Source organism: Cucurbita pepo, chromosome LG01 (assembly GCF_002806865.2).
Source record: "Cucurbita pepo subsp. pepo cultivar mu-cu-16 chromosome LG01, ASM280686v2, whole genome shotgun sequence".
Lineage (NCBI taxonomy): Eukaryota > Viridiplantae > Streptophyta > Magnoliopsida > Cucurbitales > Cucurbitaceae > Cucurbita > Cucurbita pepo.
In genome coordinates, this window is record NC_036638.1 from 2,445,840 (window position 1) to 2,466,863 (window position 21,024).

The 21,024-nt window shown below is 38.3% G+C and overlaps 4 protein-coding genes across 6 annotated transcripts; all 4 read left to right on the forward strand.

The window, feature by feature from the left end:
- Positions 1–1,345: 1,345 nt before the first annotated feature.
- On the forward strand, positions 1,346–3,994 carry LOC111777552 (PRKR-interacting protein 1). The gene is made up of 2 exons (XM_023657207.1): positions 1,346–1,807; positions 3,391–3,994. Exons 1-2 carry the CDS (start codon positions 1,565–1,567, stop codon positions 3,667–3,669), a joined length of 522 nt encoding a protein of 173 aa, XP_023512975.1. The 5' UTR covers positions 1,346–1,564; the 3' UTR covers positions 3,670–3,994.
- A 522-nt stretch (positions 3,995–4,516) lies between these two features.
- LOC111777535 (reticulon-like protein B11) lies at positions 4,517–9,740 on the forward strand. Of its 3 annotated transcripts, XR_002812399.1 has the most exons (7): positions 4,517–4,687; positions 4,925–5,105; positions 5,529–5,670; positions 5,741–5,810; positions 5,914–6,121; positions 7,706–7,748; positions 9,250–9,740. XR_002812399.1 is itself a non-coding variant. In XM_023657194.1 (6 exons), the coding sequence occupies exons 1-5, from the start codon at positions 4,624–4,626 to the stop codon at positions 6,081–6,083; spliced, it is 627 nt and encodes a 208-aa protein (XP_023512962.1). In that variant the 5' UTR covers positions 4,517–4,623; the 3' UTR covers positions 6,084–6,121; positions 7,234–7,483. The 3 variants fall into 3 exon arrangements, 2 of the variants coding, with proteins under 2 accessions (XP_023512962.1, XP_023512950.1); XM_023657194.1 differs by lacking the exons at positions 7,706–7,748; positions 9,250–9,740 and adding an exon at positions 7,234–7,483; XM_023657182.1 differs by lacking the exons at positions 7,706–7,748; positions 9,250–9,740 and having other exon boundaries at positions 5,914–6,347.
- Positions 9,741–10,863: 1,123 nt separating this feature from the next.
- Positions 10,864–13,986, forward strand: LOC111777739 (probable LRR receptor-like serine/threonine-protein kinase At4g37250). The gene is made up of 2 exons (XM_023657455.1): positions 10,864–13,057; positions 13,146–13,986. Exons 1-2 carry the CDS (start codon positions 11,386–11,388, stop codon positions 13,814–13,816), a joined length of 2,343 nt encoding a protein of 780 aa, XP_023513223.1. The 5' UTR covers positions 10,864–11,385; the 3' UTR covers positions 13,817–13,986.
- Positions 13,987–15,290: 1,304 nt separating this feature from the next.
- LOC111801572 (D-3-phosphoglycerate dehydrogenase 1, chloroplastic-like) lies at positions 15,291–18,939 on the forward strand. Its single transcript, XM_023685601.1, has 5 exons — positions 15,291–15,954; positions 16,541–16,917; positions 17,003–17,113; positions 17,197–17,292; positions 17,955–18,939. The coding sequence occupies exons 1-5, from the start codon at positions 15,411–15,413 to the stop codon at positions 18,624–18,626; spliced, it is 1,800 nt and encodes a 599-aa protein (XP_023541369.1). The 5' UTR covers positions 15,291–15,410; the 3' UTR covers positions 18,627–18,939.
- The last annotated feature ends 2,085 nt before the right edge of the window (positions 18,940–21,024 follow it).

Consider the following 21,024-nt stretch of genomic DNA (forward strand, 5'->3'; position numbering starts at 1 on the left):
TTAACGTGCTTCTTTCACGGCATGCTCGAGTCAGACTATAATATAAAATTATAATTTTTTTATTTATTCTTTTAAAAAATAAACTTGGTGATTTTTTAAAGGGTAATGTATAAGGAAAGCTGGAGAATCCAGGCTGGCAGAGATGTTAAAATGGGTGGTGCGTTGTGTGCCGGAAAATAGGGGCCGACGGATCTACCGTTAAAAATCCGTTACATGCAAACCGACGGTTTCCTTTATTTATTTCTTTTTGCATTTTGGCTTTTAATTTTTTTTTTTTATTTCCATATTTGCTTCTTTTAAATTTTTAAATTTTTAAATTTTATTTTATGATTATTGTTTTTTATTGGATTTAAAACGTTAGTTTACTATTTTAAATATTTATATCAAATTAATTTAATTTTAGTTATTATTATATGTGAATCGCACGAGATTACGTGAAATTTGAGGTGTTAGAGGGAGCATTTCAAAGTTCATAATGACACCGAATATTGTTGTAGTGTTATGCTCGACACTTTCTGATACTCGAGTTAGTTACATACTATGAGATTATGTAGGTCAGGTATGTAACAGCTCAAACTCACTGATAGTAGATATTGTACACTTTGACCTCTTACATATCATCATCAGCCTTAGGTGTATAAGTTAGTTACATGCGAACGAAACATTCCTTATAAGAGTATGGAAACCTCTTCCTAACATACGTGTTGAGTTTTGGACCAAAGCATACAATATCTGCTAGCAATGAGTTTTGGTTGTTATAAAGTATCTTTTGTATGAATATGTTCTAAGTGTTTTACGATACTCGGTTGCTTTGACTATCGTGCTAGGTTTGCAAACAGAGTCTCTCCCCTCTCGATAGTCGACGTGTTCCTCAACTTGGCTTTCGAGCATTGTGAGCATATTTTTGGTACGACCATTTGGGCCTCTTAGTTTGCTTCAGTCGTGCTTGTGAGTCGAATCAACGTTTATCATGATGCCGTTTATAACTCGTAATATAAGTTTGAATATTTGCTTATTGTGTTCTTGGACCATCGGCACCACATGGTGGTTGCATATTTTGGCATCTCAACTGTCATATCCATATTGTCGTTGCCACCTCACACAGCGACATCAAGCAAATGCTCAACACAATTCCCTTAAGTTTTCTAAGTGTTTGCCACGTCACCATCAAAATAGCCACATCATCAAAAATTGAAATGGTAAAAAGAAAAGGTTAATTATGCGAAAATAAGAAAATATAGGGCAAGTATTATAATTTCCGGAAGTTTTGTGGATTTCTGTAATATCCTGTAATTTCTGGGGAAATAAAAGTAATTTCACATTCAAAATTATCAAATTTAAAATGGACCTTTTGTTCAACACAAAAACTGTCAGTTTAATCGAATTCGTAGGGCGCGGAACGGAGGCGGCGAAAATCCACAGCTCTTCGACGACCGACAAAGATAAAGAATCGGGAGTTCACTGGAAGGTCGAAGAAACATTGCTGTTAGGGTAACAGGAAGAGATTTTTGTTGATTGTTGGAGGAAATTTTCACAATTAGGGTTTTAGGGTTTCTGGAATATCATGTCAACCGGCAAGCTGAAGGATGGGGACCGTCGGCTGGTGATTCCGATGCCCCCCAAACCGAAATCTGATACCCAGTTGGCGACAACCGAGACGAACGCGCTTGTGGCATATACGCCGCCGGTGAAGGAGGAGGATGAGGATTTGGAGGTCAAGCTCCGAAGAATCATCGATAATGTTCCTGTTCGTGTCAGCAACACGTCTGGAAGCTCTGCTGGTTCTGGTTCCGGTGATTTTCACCAGGTACTTGAGTGATTTATGTTGTTTTATATTGCGTAAATTTTATTAGTGACTTCTGTCTGCGGTTTATTCTCTCGTGGGCGTGTTTTCATGATGAATGGATGTAAAATTGTACCATTGCATTACTGGGATTGATTAGCAACGAGTGTGATTCCTATCTTAGGTCTTATGATATGAAACAATCTGGTTTCGGTACATTACAGGTTTTTAAATTCTTGCGACTGTTAGCTGGTAATGAGTGGAAGAACTGATTATTGGGGGAATTAGGCTGGGTGTGAACAACAATATTTCCCTTACCAAAGGTGTGAAAATCCAGACTATTATTGAATAAGGAAGATGCCCCTTTCTTTGATGGAAATTTGAGTAAACAAAATTCTTAGATTGGGTTTAGCTCGTGGATGATCTTTTTTTTTAATATATGGACGAAGGGGAGCCATAGGGTTGGTGGGATGATTACAAAAATGTTCATAAGCGAGTTGGAAAAGGTAGAATCCAAACCTGGCAAAAAGAGATAACGTACCTTGTAGGAGTACAACTTTTAGATTTATGAGATTGGATGTTTGTAGATAATTGTAAAATTAGAACACTTAACTAGCTTATTGTGGTGGATTTCGAATTGTGTATTTGGCTCACCGTCGGATACAGGATAGTCGGTGTTCTTTTTAACTGGACGAAGCTTTTTTCATTTACCATCTTAAAATGTTGTTATTATGCGAGTGAAATATCATATATTTGATTAAAATGTTGTTATTAATCGTATGCTCACGCGGGAGTAGCATAGCAACTTAGCATTAACTATATGCTAGTTGGTTGGTACTTTCTTTACGATCAGATAATGTCTATGCTGAAGCTAAGACTTACTGGCTTCACCTTATAGATTTTCACAGTGAAGAAAGTTTAAAATTATGGTGTGCTAGTCTGAGATTCAAAGCTGACTGCTGCCAAGCAGAATTTGATTTATTGGAGAGTTTTAAATGGATTGGAGCGATGATTTGTTCCACGCACTCGAATTTACGTATGACCTATCGAAGTTAGGTCGTTGTGGATACCATTAGGAAGTAATGATCGTGGAGTAGCAGTAGAGGGTTGACAAGTACTCTGTTTGCAAGCAATGCTCTGAAATCTTAGCTCGTGGAAATGCATCGCTTGCTTTTGTTGGTTTTTGGTGTCATCTAAGAAATGTTTTGATGTCATTTAATAGAAGTGAAAGGACGTGGTTTATAAATATACTGTTCGACGTGAAAGAAATTCTTTTTAGTCTGGTGTTAAATGGGTCTTTCATATTTTGAATCTTGATGTAGTTAAGAAAGGTAATGTATTACAATGGGGAATTGAAAGTTTTTACCTACTCAAACATCATCTGATGATTCTTATATGTGTTTAGGAAAGAAAGTCTCCACTTGTGTTGTTAAGCCTACAATTTTCACTTCAGATTGTATATGCATCAGACCTACCTTTTTGTTTGATCTATTTATTTTCCTCTCCATCCTTGATAATGAGCAACTGTTCGCGAGTTTGTGGAGTCTGTCTCGATCGTTGAATATATATACTAATACGTGCCTGCCCATCAAATTTTCAAATGACAGTATAGGCAAATGAGGCGAAAAGAACAAGACAGACTTGCTAGAATGGACGTTGATTATCAGAAAAAGAAAGAAATAGCCGAATTCAATATGCGAAGGGAAGAACGGTTGAAAGCTGCCGAGGAACGCACTTCAAAGAAGCGACTAAAGCGTCAAAAGAAAAAGCAAAGAAGAAAAGAAAAGAAGAGCAAGTTGAATTCAGGCGGAGGAGATGAGAATCAGAAAGACGCATCCTCTGGCGATGAAGGGGATACCGATAATGGCGAGGATGAAGCAACATGACTCGTTATTCTCCACCCGGAATCGAAGTTTGAACTCTTAGCCTCGAGCTTTCAGACGAGCCATCTAACCAGAGACAGCTACCAGTACCTGGAATCTGGCTTTTGTGTTTTTATTGCAGGTGGGATTGGAAGAATGTTGCATTTGAATGAATACACAATTCTCCCATCTTCCCACAGGACCTCTATCTTTCTCTCAATTGCATGGCGCTGAAATGTGTTAGCAGAATATCTATAACATTATTACATGTAGAACAGATTGACATAATATTAGTCGAGTCCGAGGGATACTCATGATTGTGTTATAATGATTCGTTGCTTATGATATATGAACAGAGGGGACGTTGATCTACGATCAGTCAACCCTGACATGCTCGTAGAAACACTGACTATATCATTCATATTGAACGCTCATTAGGCTCATATCCTGTCGCTTAGATGCTCACGCGGGCCTAACATAGCACGAAACACATCTCTTAGGCGCTCGCACGGGTTTAGTATACTCGTGCACAATCGGTCCGAAGGAGAACAATAATCTTAATTTTCCTCTCTATAAGTATCTCATACAGACTAAGCTAATAATGCTTTTCTCGAATATTTAGTATTATTATTACGGACTTAAAGATCCTGCACAATTAATTTAATTAGTTATAACATTATAATTTCAATAAACAAATTTTGAAGTTTGAATTTTTTTTAAAAAAATCTATTTTTTTAATTGATTTAAAAGTTGAATTTGTTCATGTTAAGAAGTACAAAAATGAACTGTAGATTAGAGGATGGGGTCCAACCCAAAATTAAAATAAGAAATTAATAATCAATCAATAAATAAATAAAGTTCTGATTCAGAGGGTTGTTGAAATTTCTGGGTGTTGGAATTCTCCGTTTTCTCCCTTCAGTTCTTAAATCTTCATCTTTCTCTCTGCTTTCAATTCTTGTTTTCTCTGAAACCCTAATCATGTCCATGGGATCCAATTCTACTCGTCGCATTTCTGTTCATCAAGTGCTCGGCGGTGGTCCTGGTACTTCTCTTCTCTGTACTGCTCTTTTTGCGATCTTTCTATTTTCGAATTGGAACTTACATTGATGCTTTAGAATTCCCTCCTCGATCTGGGTTTACTTCATGTTTCGATAATGAATTGTTTTGGTCTAATGTCGTTTTATCGCAATCTTTGTCTGAATTATGTGTTTCATTTGGCTGATTTTGTTCAATTCTATTAAATATGTTGTTGGTTCGCTAATTTAGCTATTGATGACAGTGGCTGATATGCTCCTATGGAAGAAATGGTGTGGTGGTGCTGTCATACTCACGTCTACAACTGCTTTGTGGTACCTGTTTGAAAGAGCCGATTACAACTTCTTATCTTTTGTTGCCAATGTTCTATTGCTTCTTGTCCTCATTCTTTTCGTCTGGGCCAAATCTGCTTCCCTTCTCAATAGGTACTTTGACTCTTCCTTCTGCCAGCTTTTAGTGCTTTACATAGTTTTATTTTCTAATCTCCACTTCTTGGGTGGAAGTTTGTGGATGCGTTATGGTTGTTTTAGGGACGATGAATCAAAAGTAAATAACATACATTGTAAAAGAGAACCATTTTATTGTGCAAAATCTTGAGAATAGTTTGTTTGATCAAGGGATGACGAAACGGTCAGGGTTTGAAACTGCAGCCCATATACAGTTCTGTACAAACTTGGACTCCTTTTTGTGGAACCATTTGTGTAAGAGAAGAACATTGTCAAATTTTTCGTTGGAGAAGTAATCGTGTATTTGAGATAATATGACTTAGATTGAAATGGAATGTATACATTCTCAAGGCTTGAGTTCAAATGGACGTAGAGTAAAAGTTACCTTCTTTTGTGATTCAGACCTCTGCCTCCGCTTCCTGATCTGGAAATTTCTGAGGAATCTGTTTCGATAGTTGCTGATGAACTGCGATTGTGGGTCAATTTTGCACTGTCAATTGCACGCGATATTGCAATAGGAAGAAACCTTAAGCTCTTTCTTCAGGTTAGGGTAATCACTTGTCTTATCGTCTGTGATGACCGCGACTTGTGTGTTAATTTATTCACGTTCTCAGGTTGCTCTTGGACTATGGATTTCATCATTCATTGGCAGATTCTTCAATTTTCTTACACTGGTCTATTTTGGTGAGTTCTTTGGGGCTCTCATTTCTATGTAATCAGCGGTTCAAAAATCATATCTGTTGCTATCTTCAACAATTTATGCATTCTATCAATATATTTGTTTCAGGGGTCCTTCTCAGTCTTTCAGCTCCGCTAGTGTACGATAAGTACCAGGATCCCATTGATGAAAAGTTGTGTGTAACACATAGATATGTACAAATGCAATACAGGAAGCTTGATGAGAATGTCTTAAGGAAGTTACCATTACCCTTAAACAAGGAGAAGAAGATGCAATAGGCACAGCACTCGCTTGATGATCAGTAACTTCAAAAGAAGTGAGCTGGATCTACCTTTTTCATAATGCTCTAACTCCATTTTTGTATTCTGATGTGTCCGATGAATATTATTTCAGATCAACATAAAGTGAGTGTTATGTACTTTTATTCTGATGGCTTGTAAAAAAATCTCTTATTGATTCCTTTGTTGTGTGTGTTTCCTTCCTTCAATTTGAGCATCAGCTGATTTCTTTCTGTTGTAATTTAAATACCATCTATTCCTTTATCAAGGATCGTTAGATCTTGAAACTCGTGAATAAGTTCTGGTAGCTTGTGAGATTAGACTACTACCTATTAAGTTTACATGTCCTGCATATTAATATCTCAGAAGATTTCACAAAATTTTTATCTAGTTTTCAACTTTTTAGAAATATTATGGCTAATGGTTTAGTTAATAGTAAATTTTCTTTTACATGAAGATTTCATTTTGCTTGATTATATAGATGCATTATTAACTCGTTACAAAATCGATTTCCTCTCCTCTTGCCCTGGCTTGTTTGAGAAATAGAAATAGATTTACTTTGATTGTTTGTCTCTTGCCTTGCTTTAATCAAGTTAGCTTCCGCTATTTTAAGAGTTTGTCGATCTCCTCGTAGATCAACGTTCTTACATAGTAGTCTTTTCCATATCATGTATTAAAACGGGGATCTCATTATTACCCTTTTTTTTTAGCAAAACCACCCATCTGAGTCATCCTTAACCATTGGTCACTAATTATGATTAACTGAAGTTGAATTCTTGCTTTGAAATTCATTTTCTAGGCCGAAGTAACCAATCTATCTCGTAGTAAAAGATTTAAGTGGGTGATATTATACTGTTCTTACAAGTCTTAGATGGGCTGACCTGATGCTTGAGTGTGTTCTATACTGCAATGGTTTTTTCCAATTTAGTTCAACTAATCATTGCTTCACTGGAAATTTAAGATGATGATGAGTTTGTGTTTGGTAAGAAAATTTCCATATTGAGATTTCTTTCTGGGGCAAATATGACTTGTTATACCTTGATTTTTGTTGGTTGCTGAAAAACTTTAGTTTAGTTTCTTTGTTCATCAAGTGTTGGGTTTTCAAATTTGCATCTGATTTGCTTTGGTTTTACTTGTTGCTACTTTGAAGTACGCAGAGGCACATTGGCTTTCAACAGAGGACGATCAGTAGATTTGAAAATTTCGATCAGAGACATTGAGATTGCTTTTGAATGAGATGTACTTCAGCATTCTAGATCTTTTAGAAAGTTGTGGTATATAACTTAACATAAATGTATCCTGACTTTGACTTTGGGCTGAAAACTAAAAGCGTTAATGTTCGGTTTTGGATCGAAATGGTATGGTGTCTTGTAATCACTAGTGTTTGGTTTTGGATTGAACTTTGTTGTTACAGCTGAATGATTTTGTGATGTAGTTTTTTGGTTTGTGTTCGAGTTCTGCATACGCTTCGGTGTAGATACTCGAACATAGCATCTCGTAACCGATGGAAACTAAAGCCACTTAAACTCGATGTTCAATTAGCAGCACCTTGATCAGTAGAAGACTGAAAATTTATTTATCTTAACATGTTGCTAAGGCTGACTAGTTCCTTTGCCTTTCAGGTGTAATGACAAAGAAAAATGACCCATCTCATGTGACACACATGTAAGTTCCTCCTGAACCTCACTTTTAAGGTAAAACGTCTCGCATCTAGTAGACAATAAAAAAATTTATCAAAGACTCGCATGGAATAGAGAAATTATTATTACTGGGACACTCCTGCACCAAAGCACATGTATTTTTGTCTCCTGGTTTGTATGGGGCTCTGCAAAGGACGCAACTGTTCATATATATTTATTTAAGCTGTCCAAGTCATTTACGGTTCTTTATAAAATCCTCAAGTATCTTAGTTATAACCTTTGAGTTTGGTACATCCTGAATTATATATATATATTTCTCTGGAAAGTTGTAAGTAATGGGCACATGGTCTGTGTGCTAAACCATAGGACGCACAAAAGGTAGCAGAAAAAGGCCAAAAGGATAGAGAATTTATTGCACTTTTTAAGGGTGTTTGGTTTTTTTGTATTAGATTAATGAATTAGGAGTATACTTGTTCCAAGTTTTGGATTTGATAATCTTACATCAAAGCATAATACCTTTCATAGATCACAAACTCATAAACCGCTAGCAAATATTGTCCTTTTTGGGCTTTCCTTTCGAGCTTCCCCTCAAGGCTTTAAAATGCATCTGCTAGGGAAAGGTTTTCGCACTCTTATAAAGGTGTTTCGTTCTCCTCCCCAACCAATGTGGGTATCACAATCCACCCCTTTTCGGGGCCTAGAGTCCTCACTGGCACTCGTTCCTTTCTCCAATCGATGTGGGACCATCGTCTCAGCGTCCTTACTGGCACTCCGCCTCGTGTCTATCTCCCTTCGGGGAATAGCCTCCTCGTTGGCTCTGATACCATTTGTAATGGCCCAACCCCACCGCTAGCAGATATTGTCCTCTTTGGGCTTTTCCTTTTGGGCTTTCCCTCAAGGCTTTAAAACACGTATGCTAGGGAAAGGTTTCCACACCTTTATAAAGAGTGCTTCGTTCTCCTCCCTAACCAATGTGGGATATCACAATCCACCCCCCTTCAGGGCCCAGCATCCTTGCTAGCACTCGTTCCTTTCTCCAATCGATGTGGGACCACCACCAAATCTACCCCCTTCGGGGAACAGCCTCCTTGCTGGCACATCACAGAGTGTCTGCCTCTCATACTATTTGTAACAGCCGAAGCCCACCGCTAGCAAGTATTGTCCTCTTTGGGCTTTCTCTTTTGAGCTTCCCCTCAAGGCTTTAAAACGCGTCTGCTAGGGAAATGTTTCTACACCTTTATAAAGGGTGTTTCGCTTTTCTCCCGAACCAATGTGGGACATCACACCAAGAATCACATCAAAAGCTTTTGCTACACATTCAAATTTTCCAATTCCTGACTAAGACAACACAGATTCAGATTTCCTTTTAGGAAGCTTTTTGCAGTCAAATTCTTTCTAGTGTTCATAATTGTTACGGAGAAGTGAATTTGAAGCTGCTGATTGATAGGGATAGAGAGATAAATAATGCTTTAAGTAGACGGAAGCATCATTCATGTTTTGTTTTGATTGGTCCAAACGCTTTTTAGATCCAAAGTACGAACGGTGAAGGCAAGGAGCATGCATTCATGCGTCTCATAGGGAGACCAACAACACTTTCTGGACAACAGGTTGGCCTTACAGACCCATTATATCAATTTCATCGCTTTCAAAATCACACTCTTTTCTGATCAACAAAACTTACACTATCAATCTCAGTTTGATCATGATGAATGCTTCTCAAATTCCATGTTTTTCATTTGTTTTTTGCCCATTTGATCACCATTCTTCAAGAGTATGCTTATGTTCTTACCATTTCTTTATGGGATTTGAAAATTTGATAGTGAAAAAGACAGGGTTTTAGGGATGGAATCTTTGACAGTGCAGTGTGGGAATCAGGGCTTGGGTTGGTGTTGGTGTTGGTGTTGGTGGTGGGGTGGTCCTATAAATGCTTATAGGACCATCCCATATTTATCATCTTTCTAAGGTCCATAATTTCTTTTTTCTTTTTTCTTTTTTCTCAGGATAAATACTTTATTTATTTATTTATTTGAATCACAAGTATATGTTTTAAAATATATTATTTTACAGAAACATTTACACCCCCAAACATACTTGCTTTATGCCATTAATATTATACCAAATTATGCCTCTTTTTTTCTTTTTGTTATTTTATTTCACTTTTTAAACCCTTTTTGGGTATAAAAGTATTTAAATATATATTAGCTCTCGTGTTTAAGTTTAAAGTTTTATTTAATACTTAAATAGGGGTCGAGCCCGAGGTGCATGATGTACTCTTGTGCATAGCTGCCAATGTTTGTGGATAATTTTTATCTAAGTCGGGACATCAGATTTCAAAAACTCGAAACAAATGTGTACCCAAAATGGGTCCTAATAAGGTTAACTTTAGAGCTTTTCACCAAATCTATACACAAAATGGTTGGTGTGAAATGGGGAGGCTTTTTGAGGTAATTTATTGTTTTTTTTTTTATAAGAAAAAGATTTTGTCTGAATATCATTGAAACTGTACCAAAAGGGCATCTAAATTAAACAACATTGTCTCGTGGGTGCGATCACAATTTTGTCTTGAAATTCGATATCTATTTTTTAAAAGCAAATTTCTTTTAAGGACTTCGTTTTTTATTATTTATTTTTCAGTCCCTCCATATATATATATATATTTAATTTCATATCCTAAATTATTACAAACATCCCACCTCCCAATGGGGTCTGTTCTTGTTTCAGAATTAATGCCCATAACTTATCATGCATTCATAGCTTCACACAATTAACAAACATATTATAATTCTCCTACGTTCAACGGGGTAAAACTAAATCATTATTCGAAGAAAAATTGATAAAATGGCTAAATAGTCGAGCCATATCCATTCCTACACTCATAGGCATGTAGCTCGAGGAGATCCCAACTGACCACGAGTCGCACCACCCCTTTCTTTCCCTTCTTTCCTCTCACGAACAACATTTGTCTAGTCGTGCACAACGCCTTGCCTCTTTTCACAAAGTTAACTGTTTGTGAACAACCAATGCTTCAATCGTCCACCTGCCCTGGCATCAAGCTTTTCAATGATAAAGATGCAATTGTTACACACTAAAAATTTCAAATGATTATAATTTTTAAACTATAAAATCATTCAAAGCTTAATCAGATATCAATTAATTAAGATATATAACAATGGAGTTGTTATGTAAACCTAATTATTATTTGAAGAAAAAAGGGTAAAATTTTGTCGCTCCATCCTTGAGAAACATGGCTCCACCCCTAGGAACCACTCAACTACAACTGCAACAATTCATAGTTGTTGGCTAATGAGAAGTTGATGGGTCTCTTTCTTTAACTCTCAGACAGAAGCGCCATTGAAGAAGAAGAAGACGACAGCTGAGTGAGCCCTTCCCTTCCCTTCCCTTCCCCCTCTGCTCCAACCTTACAATTCCATGGCTTCCAACTCCCAAGATTCTCTCTTATTACTGCTCATTTCACTCCCTCTTTCCCTGACCTGACTGCCATCTTCAGATTCCTTCATCCTCTCTCTCTCTCTCTCTCTCTCTCTCTCCACATTTGGTAAACCCAAGGACTTCACTTCAGTCTCTTTCTCCTTCTTCTTCTTCCTCAATCCTTCCAACGAACTTGTTTTAGAACTCTAAAAGATGCAGGATCTGTTCAAACCATGAACTCCATTACCAGAAATCTTGCTCTGTTTTGGAGCTTCGCTTTCTTCTTTCACTTTCTTCTTCATTCTCCTGCTCTGGCTCTCAACGGCGATGCCACCCTCTTGATTTCTCTCAAGCGCTCCATTCTCGGAGATCCTTTGAATGTTTTGGCTAATTGGAATTTCAATGATGACACCCCCTGTTCTTGGCGTGGAGTCACCTGTACTGACCTTCAAACCGACGGTGGTGGCTGGACGGATTTCCTCAGAGTCACTGCCCTGTCCCTCCCCGGCAGTCAGCTTCTGGGTTCCATTCCGGATGAGCTTGGAATGATTGAACATCTTCGTCTTCTCGATCTTTCCGGTAATTTCTTTAATGGGTCTTTGCCGGTTTCCATTTTCAATGCTTCGGAGCTTCAGATTCTTTCTCTGTCCAATAATGTCATCTCCGGGGAGTTGCCGGTGGCTATTGGGGGTTTGAGGAGTCTTCAGGTTTTGAATCTGTCTGATAATGCGTTGGCTGGGAAAGTGCCCCGAAATCTCACTGCTCTGAGGAATCTTACTGTGGTTTCTTTGAGGAGTAATTACTTCACCGGAGAGATTCCGGGGAATTTCAGTTCGACGGAGGTTTTGGATCTGTCGTCTAATTTGCTTAATGGGTCTCTGCCGGCGGATTTTGGTGGGGAGAAACTGCGGTATTTGAACTTCTCTTACAATAAAATTTCAAGTTCGATTCCGGTGGAGTTCGCCGAGAAGATTCCGGCGAATGCAACAATGGATCTCTCTTTCAACAATCTCACCGGAGTAATTCCTCAGTCGACTGCTCTGCTCAACCAGAAAACAGAGGCGTTCGCCGGAAATGAAGATCTCTGCGGGAAGCCATTGAAGCATCTCTGTTCGATTCCTTCTTCACTCACAACTCCCCCAAATGTTTCTGATTCTTCATCTTCTTCTCCAGCTATCGCCGCCATACCCAAAACAATCGGCGCCATTCCGGCAACACAGTCCCTCGGAGGTCCAAATGGGACACGAACTCCTCCGCCCCGTAACGCCATGAAACCCATTACAATAGCCGCAATCGCCGTTGGAGACCTCGCCGGAGTCGCCATTCTCGCCGTCGTGATTCTCTACGTCTACCATCACCAGAAACAAAAAAACCCCAATTCCAAAACCCCGAAATCCACCGTGAAGAAGCCGCCGATTGGGTCACAACAAACCCTCCAAACTAATCAGAAAAAACCCTCGTCGGTGTTGTTCTGTTTACCCACCAAAGGCGAAGAGACATCAGAGGCAACGAGTTCCTCCGACGGCGAAGAACAAAGAGACAAACCAAGCACAACCCACGACGGAGAGAACAGAGAGAGTCAGAAAAACGGCGTTCTCGTTACAGTAGACGTAGAAACAGAGCTCGAATTGGAAACTCTGTTAAAGGCATCAGCGTATATACTCGGAGCGAGCGGCGGAAGCATTGTGTACAAGGCAGTGCTCGAGGACGGCACGGCGTTTGCCGTTCGAAGGATCGGCGACTGCGGCATTGAAAGCTTCAAGGATTTCGAGACCCAAGTGAGAGCCATCGCAAAGCTTCGACATCAAAATTTAGTAAAAATTCGAGGATTCTTCTGGGGAGAAGACGAGAAGCTCATCATCTACGACTATGTCTCCAATGGCTGCCTTGCATCCTCCATCCACAGTAAGTTTCCCGCACATTTTAGCTTCTACTCATCCATTTCTCTAACATGCGCATATTTAATCAACTTTTCCTAATTTCATTGATTCAGGAAAACCGAGTTCATCGTCTTCTTCCCAGAGCCATTTATCACTCGAAATCCGACTAAAAATCGCAAGAGGAATCGCCAGAGGACTGACCTTCATCCACGACAAGAAGCACGTCCATGGAAATCTCAAGCCGTCGAACATTCTCCTCAACGACGATATGGAGCCGTTAATCACCGATCTCGGCCTCGACAAGCTTCTCATCAGCGGCTCCAAAATCGCCCTTACCTCCGCCTCCACTCGAAACTTCGGCAGCCACAGATCCACACCGAATCGCGAGCACCAAGAGAGCAACGTCGGTAGCGCAATTAGCGGCGGAAGCCCGGGCGTGAGCTTGGTATCGGCATACCAGGCGCCAGAATCGCTGAGGAATCTGAAACCGAGCCCTAAATGGGACGTGTACTCGTTCGGAGTGATCTTGCTGGAGATTCTGAGCGGGAGAATCGTGACGGAGAGGGAGGCGAATCAATGGAACGGCGGTGATGATGAAGTACGGGTGAAGAAAATGATCGATTTGGTGATCAGAGAGGAAGTGGAAGGGAAAGATGAAGCAATGATCGGGATTTTTAGATTAGGGTTTAGGTGTGTTTGTTTCGTACCTCAGAAGAGACCAACCATGAAAGAAGCTCTGCAACAACTTGATCGAATTTCTTCCTCCATTTCTTCTTCACGCTAATTCATTTCATCATGGAGCTTTGATTTTGTTCTTCATTCATGTGTTTTGTTTTTGAATTTAGGGTTTTTTTTAGGTCAATTTAGTTTTGGATGTAAAGTGTGTGATCCAAACCTAATTAAGCTGATCAAATTCTTACCATCCTGTTTGTCGTAACAATACCAACTCTATCAATCTAAGTTTGACCTGGCCAAGTTCGAGAAGTCGTTTACCGGTGGGGCGTAGTTTCTCATTTGATTAGGGGCTGGAGAGGGACGGGAGAGAGATTTCTTCTTGTTAGATAAGTGGGGATCCGGACGTTGGGTCATTTGGTGAAGAAAATCCCACTCAATTCTCGACCCGCCTCCCCTCACTTCAAAGATAGAAAGTTCTATTTCTTTATGTCTTACGAGTTCTAATGGGCCTAATGTCTTGTTTCATTTGTTCGTAATATCAAATGTTTTTGACATTATGCTAATTAGACATATAATAATAAACAGTAAATTTTGGATGGAGATAGTATAGGCCAATCGCCAGTAAATGATTAATCTATAGTATACATTTAAACGTCTTTATCTTATTTATTTTTTTAAATTTAAATAACTTTTGATAGTCAATTTTTTTTAATGGATTAAACCAACTTTATTATTTTTAATATATATATTTTTAAAAAGTAACACTATATATTTAAAATACAAAATTCAGGTGGTAAACTTCGACTTTATTATTTTAAATGGAATATTACTTTATTTAAATTATTTTCATTATTTTATTTTTTAAAAATAAATTATTTTTAAATCTTGAGAGTTAAGTTACCTTAAAATTTAGAATAACTCGTGGTAAATTTATTACGTAAATATTATAAAGTAAATAAGCATTTTCTTGTTTATGAATTATGTGATCGAAATAATAAAAAATATGAAAATTTTAAAAAAGATTAATAAATTGTATGCTGATGTAATATATATATAATATTTAGTGGTGGAAAACAGCTTTTACAATAGATTTCAACTATTTACGACGTCACCTCAAATATTTTAAAAAGAATTAAAAATAATATTTTAGTCAAACGATTCCAAAAAAACAACGTCTTGGAAATAGTGATAAAATAATTAGTTTATAATAGATTCTCTACCTTTAATCACATAAATAAATAAATAAATAAATAAATTTTTGTTTTTATAAATTCATTAATTTTTGGAATAAAATTGAATTAATAATAATTTTCTAAAAGAAAATAAGGGGATAGTTTAATGGTGGTAGGACATTTAACCCTACTTTTAAGTTAACCCAAGAGTTACCACGGTACATTTTAGATTTTTACCCGGTTTTGCGTTAAATAAAATACGGGACTTGGCTTCCAATTAAAGCCAACTCTACTAAACTAATAAAAAAACAATCAACATTCCATTTCTGGAATCTCACTCGCATCACATGCGCGTGTATTTCACGCTCCCCGCCAAACGCACATATCTTTTTCGTTGGCACTCGCGCTCTGTTTTCATCATAAACCTAAACCTTTCTCTCACCTTCCTTCCTTATTAAACCCTAGATCTTCCTCGTCGTCTCTCCTTTTTCGCTTCGCCGGTGCTTTACATTTCTGACTTCCGACGAGTAAATGGCTGCCTCTGCTTCACCTTCGCTCCGTACGTCGACGGTTCGGAGCTCGGTACTTTCTTCTCTCTCTTCTAAGCTTCCTCTTTCTTCGGCTTTTTCTGTTAATTTTCGTCCTCGGAGTGTTGGTGTGCCGCGGTTTGTTGTGTTGGTTTCTGCGTCGTTGAATGCGAAACCGACGGTTCTTGTTGCGGAGAAGCTTGGTGAAGCGGGTGTTGATCTCCTTAAGGAGTTTGCTAATGTGGATTGCTCCTATAATTTGACTCCTGAGGAGCTCTGCACCAAGATCTCGCTCTGTGATGCGCTTATTGTGCGGAGTGGGACTAAGGTCAGCCGTGAAGTGTTTGAATCCTCTGGAGGGAGGTTGAAGGTTGTTGGGAGGGCTGGTGTTGGTATTGATAATGTGGATCTGGCGGCCGCCACTGAGCATGGTTGCTTGGTGGTGAATGCTCCGACTGCGAACACGGTGGCTGCCGCTGAGCACGGAATCGCGCTTTTAACTGCAATGGCCAGAAATGTTGCCCAAGCCGATGCGTCTGTCAAAGCCGGTACGTTTATATAAAACATTTTACGGAATCTTCGTGTTCTGTAACTTCTTGTTTGCTTTGGATCTGCTCGAAACCATCGAAAGGGCGAAAAGTTCGGAAAGATCTCGACCTTTTGTCGTAATATTGGACGAACATTTTGTTTGAATCATTTTTTCAAATACATTTTTAATGTTTAAAGCTGATTGCGCTCTAAAGAAATTCCTTGCCCGATGGTGGTGGTTCTGGGAATACGTCATTTAAAAAAAAAAAAATAATAATAAATAAACAATTGTCAGATTTACTTGAGAAAAAGAAGAGAACCGCNTTGAGATGCACTGTAAAAGGTGGGAATCTGTCGGGAATTTGTAAGTTCAGAATTATTCCCATGCTTGCCTGGCCTGGATTTCACCGGACTTTTTACGATTAATAATTTTTCTCTGTAACATAGATTTAAGTAACTTTTTTCTGCATCAGACGTTCTCTTTCCCATATCAGCCAGTTGACACGAAATAGTCGATGATTTTATAGTTTATTGGTTTGATTTTGTATACAAGATGCGTTTGTTAAAAGAACTACTTATGATTTTACATTTTCTCCTCCACCCTAGGGAAGTGGCAACGCAACAAATATGTCGGTGTATCACTTGTGGGGAAAACACTGGCTGTAATGGGATTCGGCAAAGTTGGATCTGAAGTTGCTCGTCGTGCAAAGGGTCTTGGCATGCATGTAATTGCCCATGACCCGTATGCCCCAGCTGATCGTGCTCGTGCGATAGGCGTAGAACTTGTGAGCTTTGATGAAGCCATTGGAACTGCTGATTTCATCTCTTTACATATGCCTTTAACTCCATCCACGTCAAAGATTCTTAACGATGAAAATTTTGCAAAAATGAAGAAAGGAGTTAGGATTGTTAATGTTGCTCGTGGAGGAGTAATTGATGAAGAAGCTCTTGTGAGGGCGCTGGATGCTGGAATTGTTGCTCAGGTTCCTTTCCTTCCTACAACTTGAAACTGAAGTTTTCTATTATTATTTACAAAGCAAGGATTGTAATATGTTCTTATTCTGATAGGCTGCACTTGATGTTTTTACTGTGGAACCACCTCCTAAGGATAGCAAGTTGATTCAGCATGAGAATGTCACTGTAACTCCTCATCTCGGTGCCAGCACAATGGAGGCTCAGGTGTGTGTTCTTTTAAATCAAAGGACTTAAAGCTTGTGTTTTTCTTTTTACAAGTTTTAATGATCTTTGAATTTGGTGTGCAGGAAGGAGTTGCTGTTGAAATAGCTGAAGCTGTTGTTGGAGCCCTGAAAGGAGAGCTTGCAGCTACTGCCGTCAATGCTCCCATGGTTCCTGCAGAGGTATAAGCCCTTAGTTTTGGAATCTTCTATCTCCCATGTTTCATATTTCATGGTCACTTAAAATGTTAATCTGAAAGTAGTTTATTTTTGTAAAAAAAAAAAAAAAGGAAAAAAAGAAAAAGAAGAATCGTTTGCCTTCAAGTTCTGTTCATGTCGACCTCTTTACTTCTCGTAGTCATTTGTTTTCTTGATTCTCTTGCCTTCCAAGCGGCTATATCTTTGGTTTTCTGATTCATAATGCTATAGATAGAGTAAGAATCTTCTTTTGAACGCTTATCATTTATAAGACTTGGAAACCTTTGACATTTCTCCCCATTTCTCGACGCTGAATATGGTGTTGTAAAAAAGAAAAAAAAAAAAAAAAAAAAGCTAAATAGTAATCCTTCAACAGTGGGAGAGAATATTCAGAAAACTATTAAATGTAAATGGTTCTTAAGCTATCAAAACCTTACTTCCAATTCGAACGATATAACAGTGCCACTATAAATGGATTACTTTGTTGTTTCTTTTAATTCGTTACTTTTCGCATACTTATTATCAAGATTTGCTGGGTGACAATTGTGATTTGCATCATTATTCATGTACATTTTATTTTCTGTTAACTAATTTCTCAAGTTTCTGGTATATGAGGATTCTAAGTAAGTATTATTTCTTCCCTACAGGTGTTAACCGAGCTGAAACCATTTGTTGAACTCGCTGAGAAATTGGGAAGACTGGCTGTCCAATTGGTAGCTGGAGGTAGTGGTGTGAAAACTGTGAAAGTGACATATGCATCCTCTAGAGCTCCTGATGATCTTGACACCAGACTTCTTCGTGCCATGATAACCAAGGGTCTAATTGAGCCGATTTCGAGTGTTTTTGTGAACTTGGTGAATGCTGACTTTACTGCCAAACAGAGAGGACTAAGGATAAGTGAGGAGCGAGTCGTTCTGGATGGGTCACCTGAGAAACCATTAGAATACATTCAGGTCCAGATTGCCAACGTGGAATCCAGATTTGCCAGTGCAATATCAGACACCGGAGAAATTAAGGTGGAAGGACTTGTGAAAGACGGAATCCCTCACCTGACGAAGGTCGGTTCTTTCGAAGTCGACGTTAGTCTGGAGGGTAGCATCATATTGTGCAGGCAGGTTGACCAGCCAGGTATGATTGGAAGAGTTGGAAGTGTTCTGGGAGAAGAAAATGTTAATGTGAGCTTCATGAGTGTCGGGAGGATTGCTCCTCGAAAGCAGGCAGTCATGGCGATCGGTGTCGATGAACAGCCCAGTAAACAAGCTTTGAAGAGGATTGGTGACATTCCAGCAATTGAAGAGTTTGTTTTCCTGAAGTTGTAGGATGGTGGTGGTCATGAACTTGAAGGCCCCCCCTATCTTCTGGGTATTTGGATACATTACATTCCTTACATGTTTGGCCCAATTTTGACAGTTTTCGTTTAAATAAGCTGGTTGGTTTGTTTTCTTTACTAAGTTGTTTGAAGAATGAGTCTTTATTCACTGAGAACGGGATCCCTTTTAAATGGATTCTTGGTCGGAGTTTAATGGCCCATAATATGATGGATCAAATCCAAATGTAAAATCCAAATGTAATGACCCATACGCCCTCCCTAGGGAAGGTTTCTACCATACCCTTATAAATTGTGTTTTGTTCTCTTTGGGAACACGTCTGCTAGAGGAAGGTTTCTACACCTTTATAAATAGTATTTTGACATCACAATCCTCACCTCCCTTCGGGGCCTAGCGTTCTTGTTGGCACACTGCCTCATGTCTTTGGGCTTTTTCTTTCGGGCTTCTCCGTCTTTGGGCTTTTTCTTTCGGGCTTCTCCTCAAAGCTTTAAAACGTGCTAGGGGAAGCTCCCTTATAAGTGGTGTATTGTTCTCCTCCCCGACCAATATTATTTTTTCAAAATGGCTGGTTGATTTCAAAATGGTTCTAAACGAGAGCCGTAGATATCATATTTGGGCCTATGGCCCATTAAGTATTTCAAAATACTAACTTTTTGTAGATACTTTCACAACATTATCTTCAAATTCACTCACTAAGTTTTTAGTACTCATTTCTATGTCCAAAACAAAGATTTTTAATATTTTAATTACATCATCAAATCATCGTACTTTGATTTTTGGTCGATGAATATATGCTTTTAGGCAGTCGGGCTATAAAAGTTGATAAATTTTAAAACCGTTACCAACCCACATCAAAACCCAATTTCGTAATTCTCGTACTTCAAATTGTCTCAGATTCTCATATTTTCGATCCGTATCACAACCATATATGTATTTACACAAACATATCGTCCTCGTGTAAAAGGAGAAATATGGGCATCTTGGATTGTTCGGGTAGCTAATCCATTGGTAGCCCAAAAAAACAAAAACAAAAAGTTGTATAGATTACAAACCAATGATAGAGACATTTGAAGGGGGAATTGAAAGAAGAGATAAATGTTTTGTGGTTCAAAATATTAAAAATAAAATAAAATAAAATAAAAATAAATGAAGAGATATGAGAAATTGAAAGGGTGGGTAGTAATAGTAGTAGGGTAGCCTCACAGTGTAGCCTCTCAAAGATACCCCAAATTTAGGCCATACCACCTTCCAAAATTAACCCTCTTAATCCCTCTTTTTTTTACCATTTGTTTTTTTTTACTGTGGGTAGGGTGGGGTAAAAACCAGGCTGTCTCAGCTCACCCAAATGGACCACCAAACTTACCACACTGTGTTTGTTTGTAGAGTTAATGATGTTTGTCTATTTCTTTGCAGCGCCACACCCTTTATAGGTAACCCATTTATTCCCCTTTTCTTTTTCCAATAAACAACACGTTTCAACTCTTCACTTATTACAAACTTAACACCCTCTTAGAACACGATGATAGACGATCAATCACTATTGTATTGTACAATACAGTGTCTTCTCACTTTGAGCGTCACACTGCAATATGAACAAAGAATCTTTTCGCACGTTTGAATGAACCACCTCTGACCTCACAGGTATCTCGAGTATGAATATCACGACATTAAGTTAAAGAAATAACTTGGTTTGGAACATGTTGAGACGGTAAAATAAACCGACAACCAAACCAAACCAAACCAAACCAAACCAAAACTTTTATCTGTTTTGGTTCATTTATTAAGTGTTGTTCCTTTCACTGAGATATGGTAAATTCATGGGAGTTACTGAACCAACTAAACCACTTTCTTTTTACCCCTCCATGGCCCATCAACCAAAGCTTTACATATTCCAAAATCTCCATTTTTACTGACCCAAAAACTGCTCTCAAACGGTTAATTTTTCAAAAACACAATTACCATGGTTAGCATTTTCATCTAAGGTAGGTAAAATCATGAATAATTTAACCACGAATTAAACGGTTGATTAACAAAGTTGAATTCTACAAATTACACTGTTTTCTCTATCAACTTAGAACCATGCAGATATTTTATAATTGATTGAAGTAACAGACAAATCGTTTCACGATGATTAATTCTAGGTTAAATAACGTTCGAACAACGTTCTTGAAAGACGATGACAAAAAATAAAGTAAACACGAAAGATGAAATACCGAGATAAAACAAAAAACGAAGCGATAATAATTGAGAAATAGGAACGAAAGTTTAAAGAGAAGAAAGGGACAATTCCACAAAAACTTGATCCTACACACATTGGATCCTCATTGCATATCATCAAACATTTACTCACCACAGACACACACACACAGGATATGTTTTTTTTTTTTTT

What these genes read in the sequence shown, in the direction of transcription:
- LOC111777535 (XM_023657194.1), top strand. Translation starts at nt 4,624, where the DNA reads ATGTCCATGGGATCCAATTCTACTCGTCGCATTTCTGTTCATCAAGTG. An exon ending in TCTGCTTCCCTTCTCAATAG is followed by an intron (nt 5,106 to 5,528) that starts GTACTTTGACTC and finishes TTTGTGATTCAG; the next exon opens with ACCTCTGCCTCCGCTTCCTG. An exon ending in ACCTTAAGCTCTTTCTTCAG is followed by an intron (nt 5,671 to 5,740) that starts GTTAGGGTAATC and finishes TCACGTTCTCAG; the next exon opens with GTTGCTCTTGGACTATGGAT.
- LOC111777739 (XM_023657455.1), top strand. Translation starts at nt 11,386, where the DNA reads ATGAACTCCATTACCAGAAATCTTGCTCTGTTTTGGAGCTTCGCTTTC. An exon ending in CCTTGCATCCTCCATCCACA is followed by an intron (nt 13,058 to 13,145) that starts GTAAGTTTCCCG and finishes TCATTGATTCAG; the next exon opens with GAAAACCGAGTTCATCGTCT.
- LOC111777552 (XM_023657207.1), top strand. Translation starts at nt 1,565, where the DNA reads ATGTCAACCGGCAAGCTGAAGGATGGGGACCGTCGGCTGGTGATTCCG. An exon ending in GTTCCGGTGATTTTCACCAG is followed by an intron (nt 1,808 to 3,390) that starts GTACTTGAGTGA and finishes TTCAAATGACAG; the next exon opens with TATAGGCAAATGAGGCGAAA.
- LOC111801572 (XM_023685601.1), top strand. Translation starts at nt 15,411, where the DNA reads ATGGCTGCCTCTGCTTCACCTTCGCTCCGTACGTCGACGGTTCGGAGC. An exon ending in ATGCTGGAATTGTTGCTCAG is followed by an intron (nt 16,918 to 17,002) that starts GTTCCTTTCCTT and finishes TTATTCTGATAG; the next exon opens with GCTGCACTTGATGTTTTTAC. An exon ending in CTCCCATGGTTCCTGCAGAG is followed by an intron (nt 17,293 to 17,954) that starts GTATAAGCCCTT and finishes TCTTCCCTACAG; the next exon opens with GTGTTAACCGAGCTGAAACC.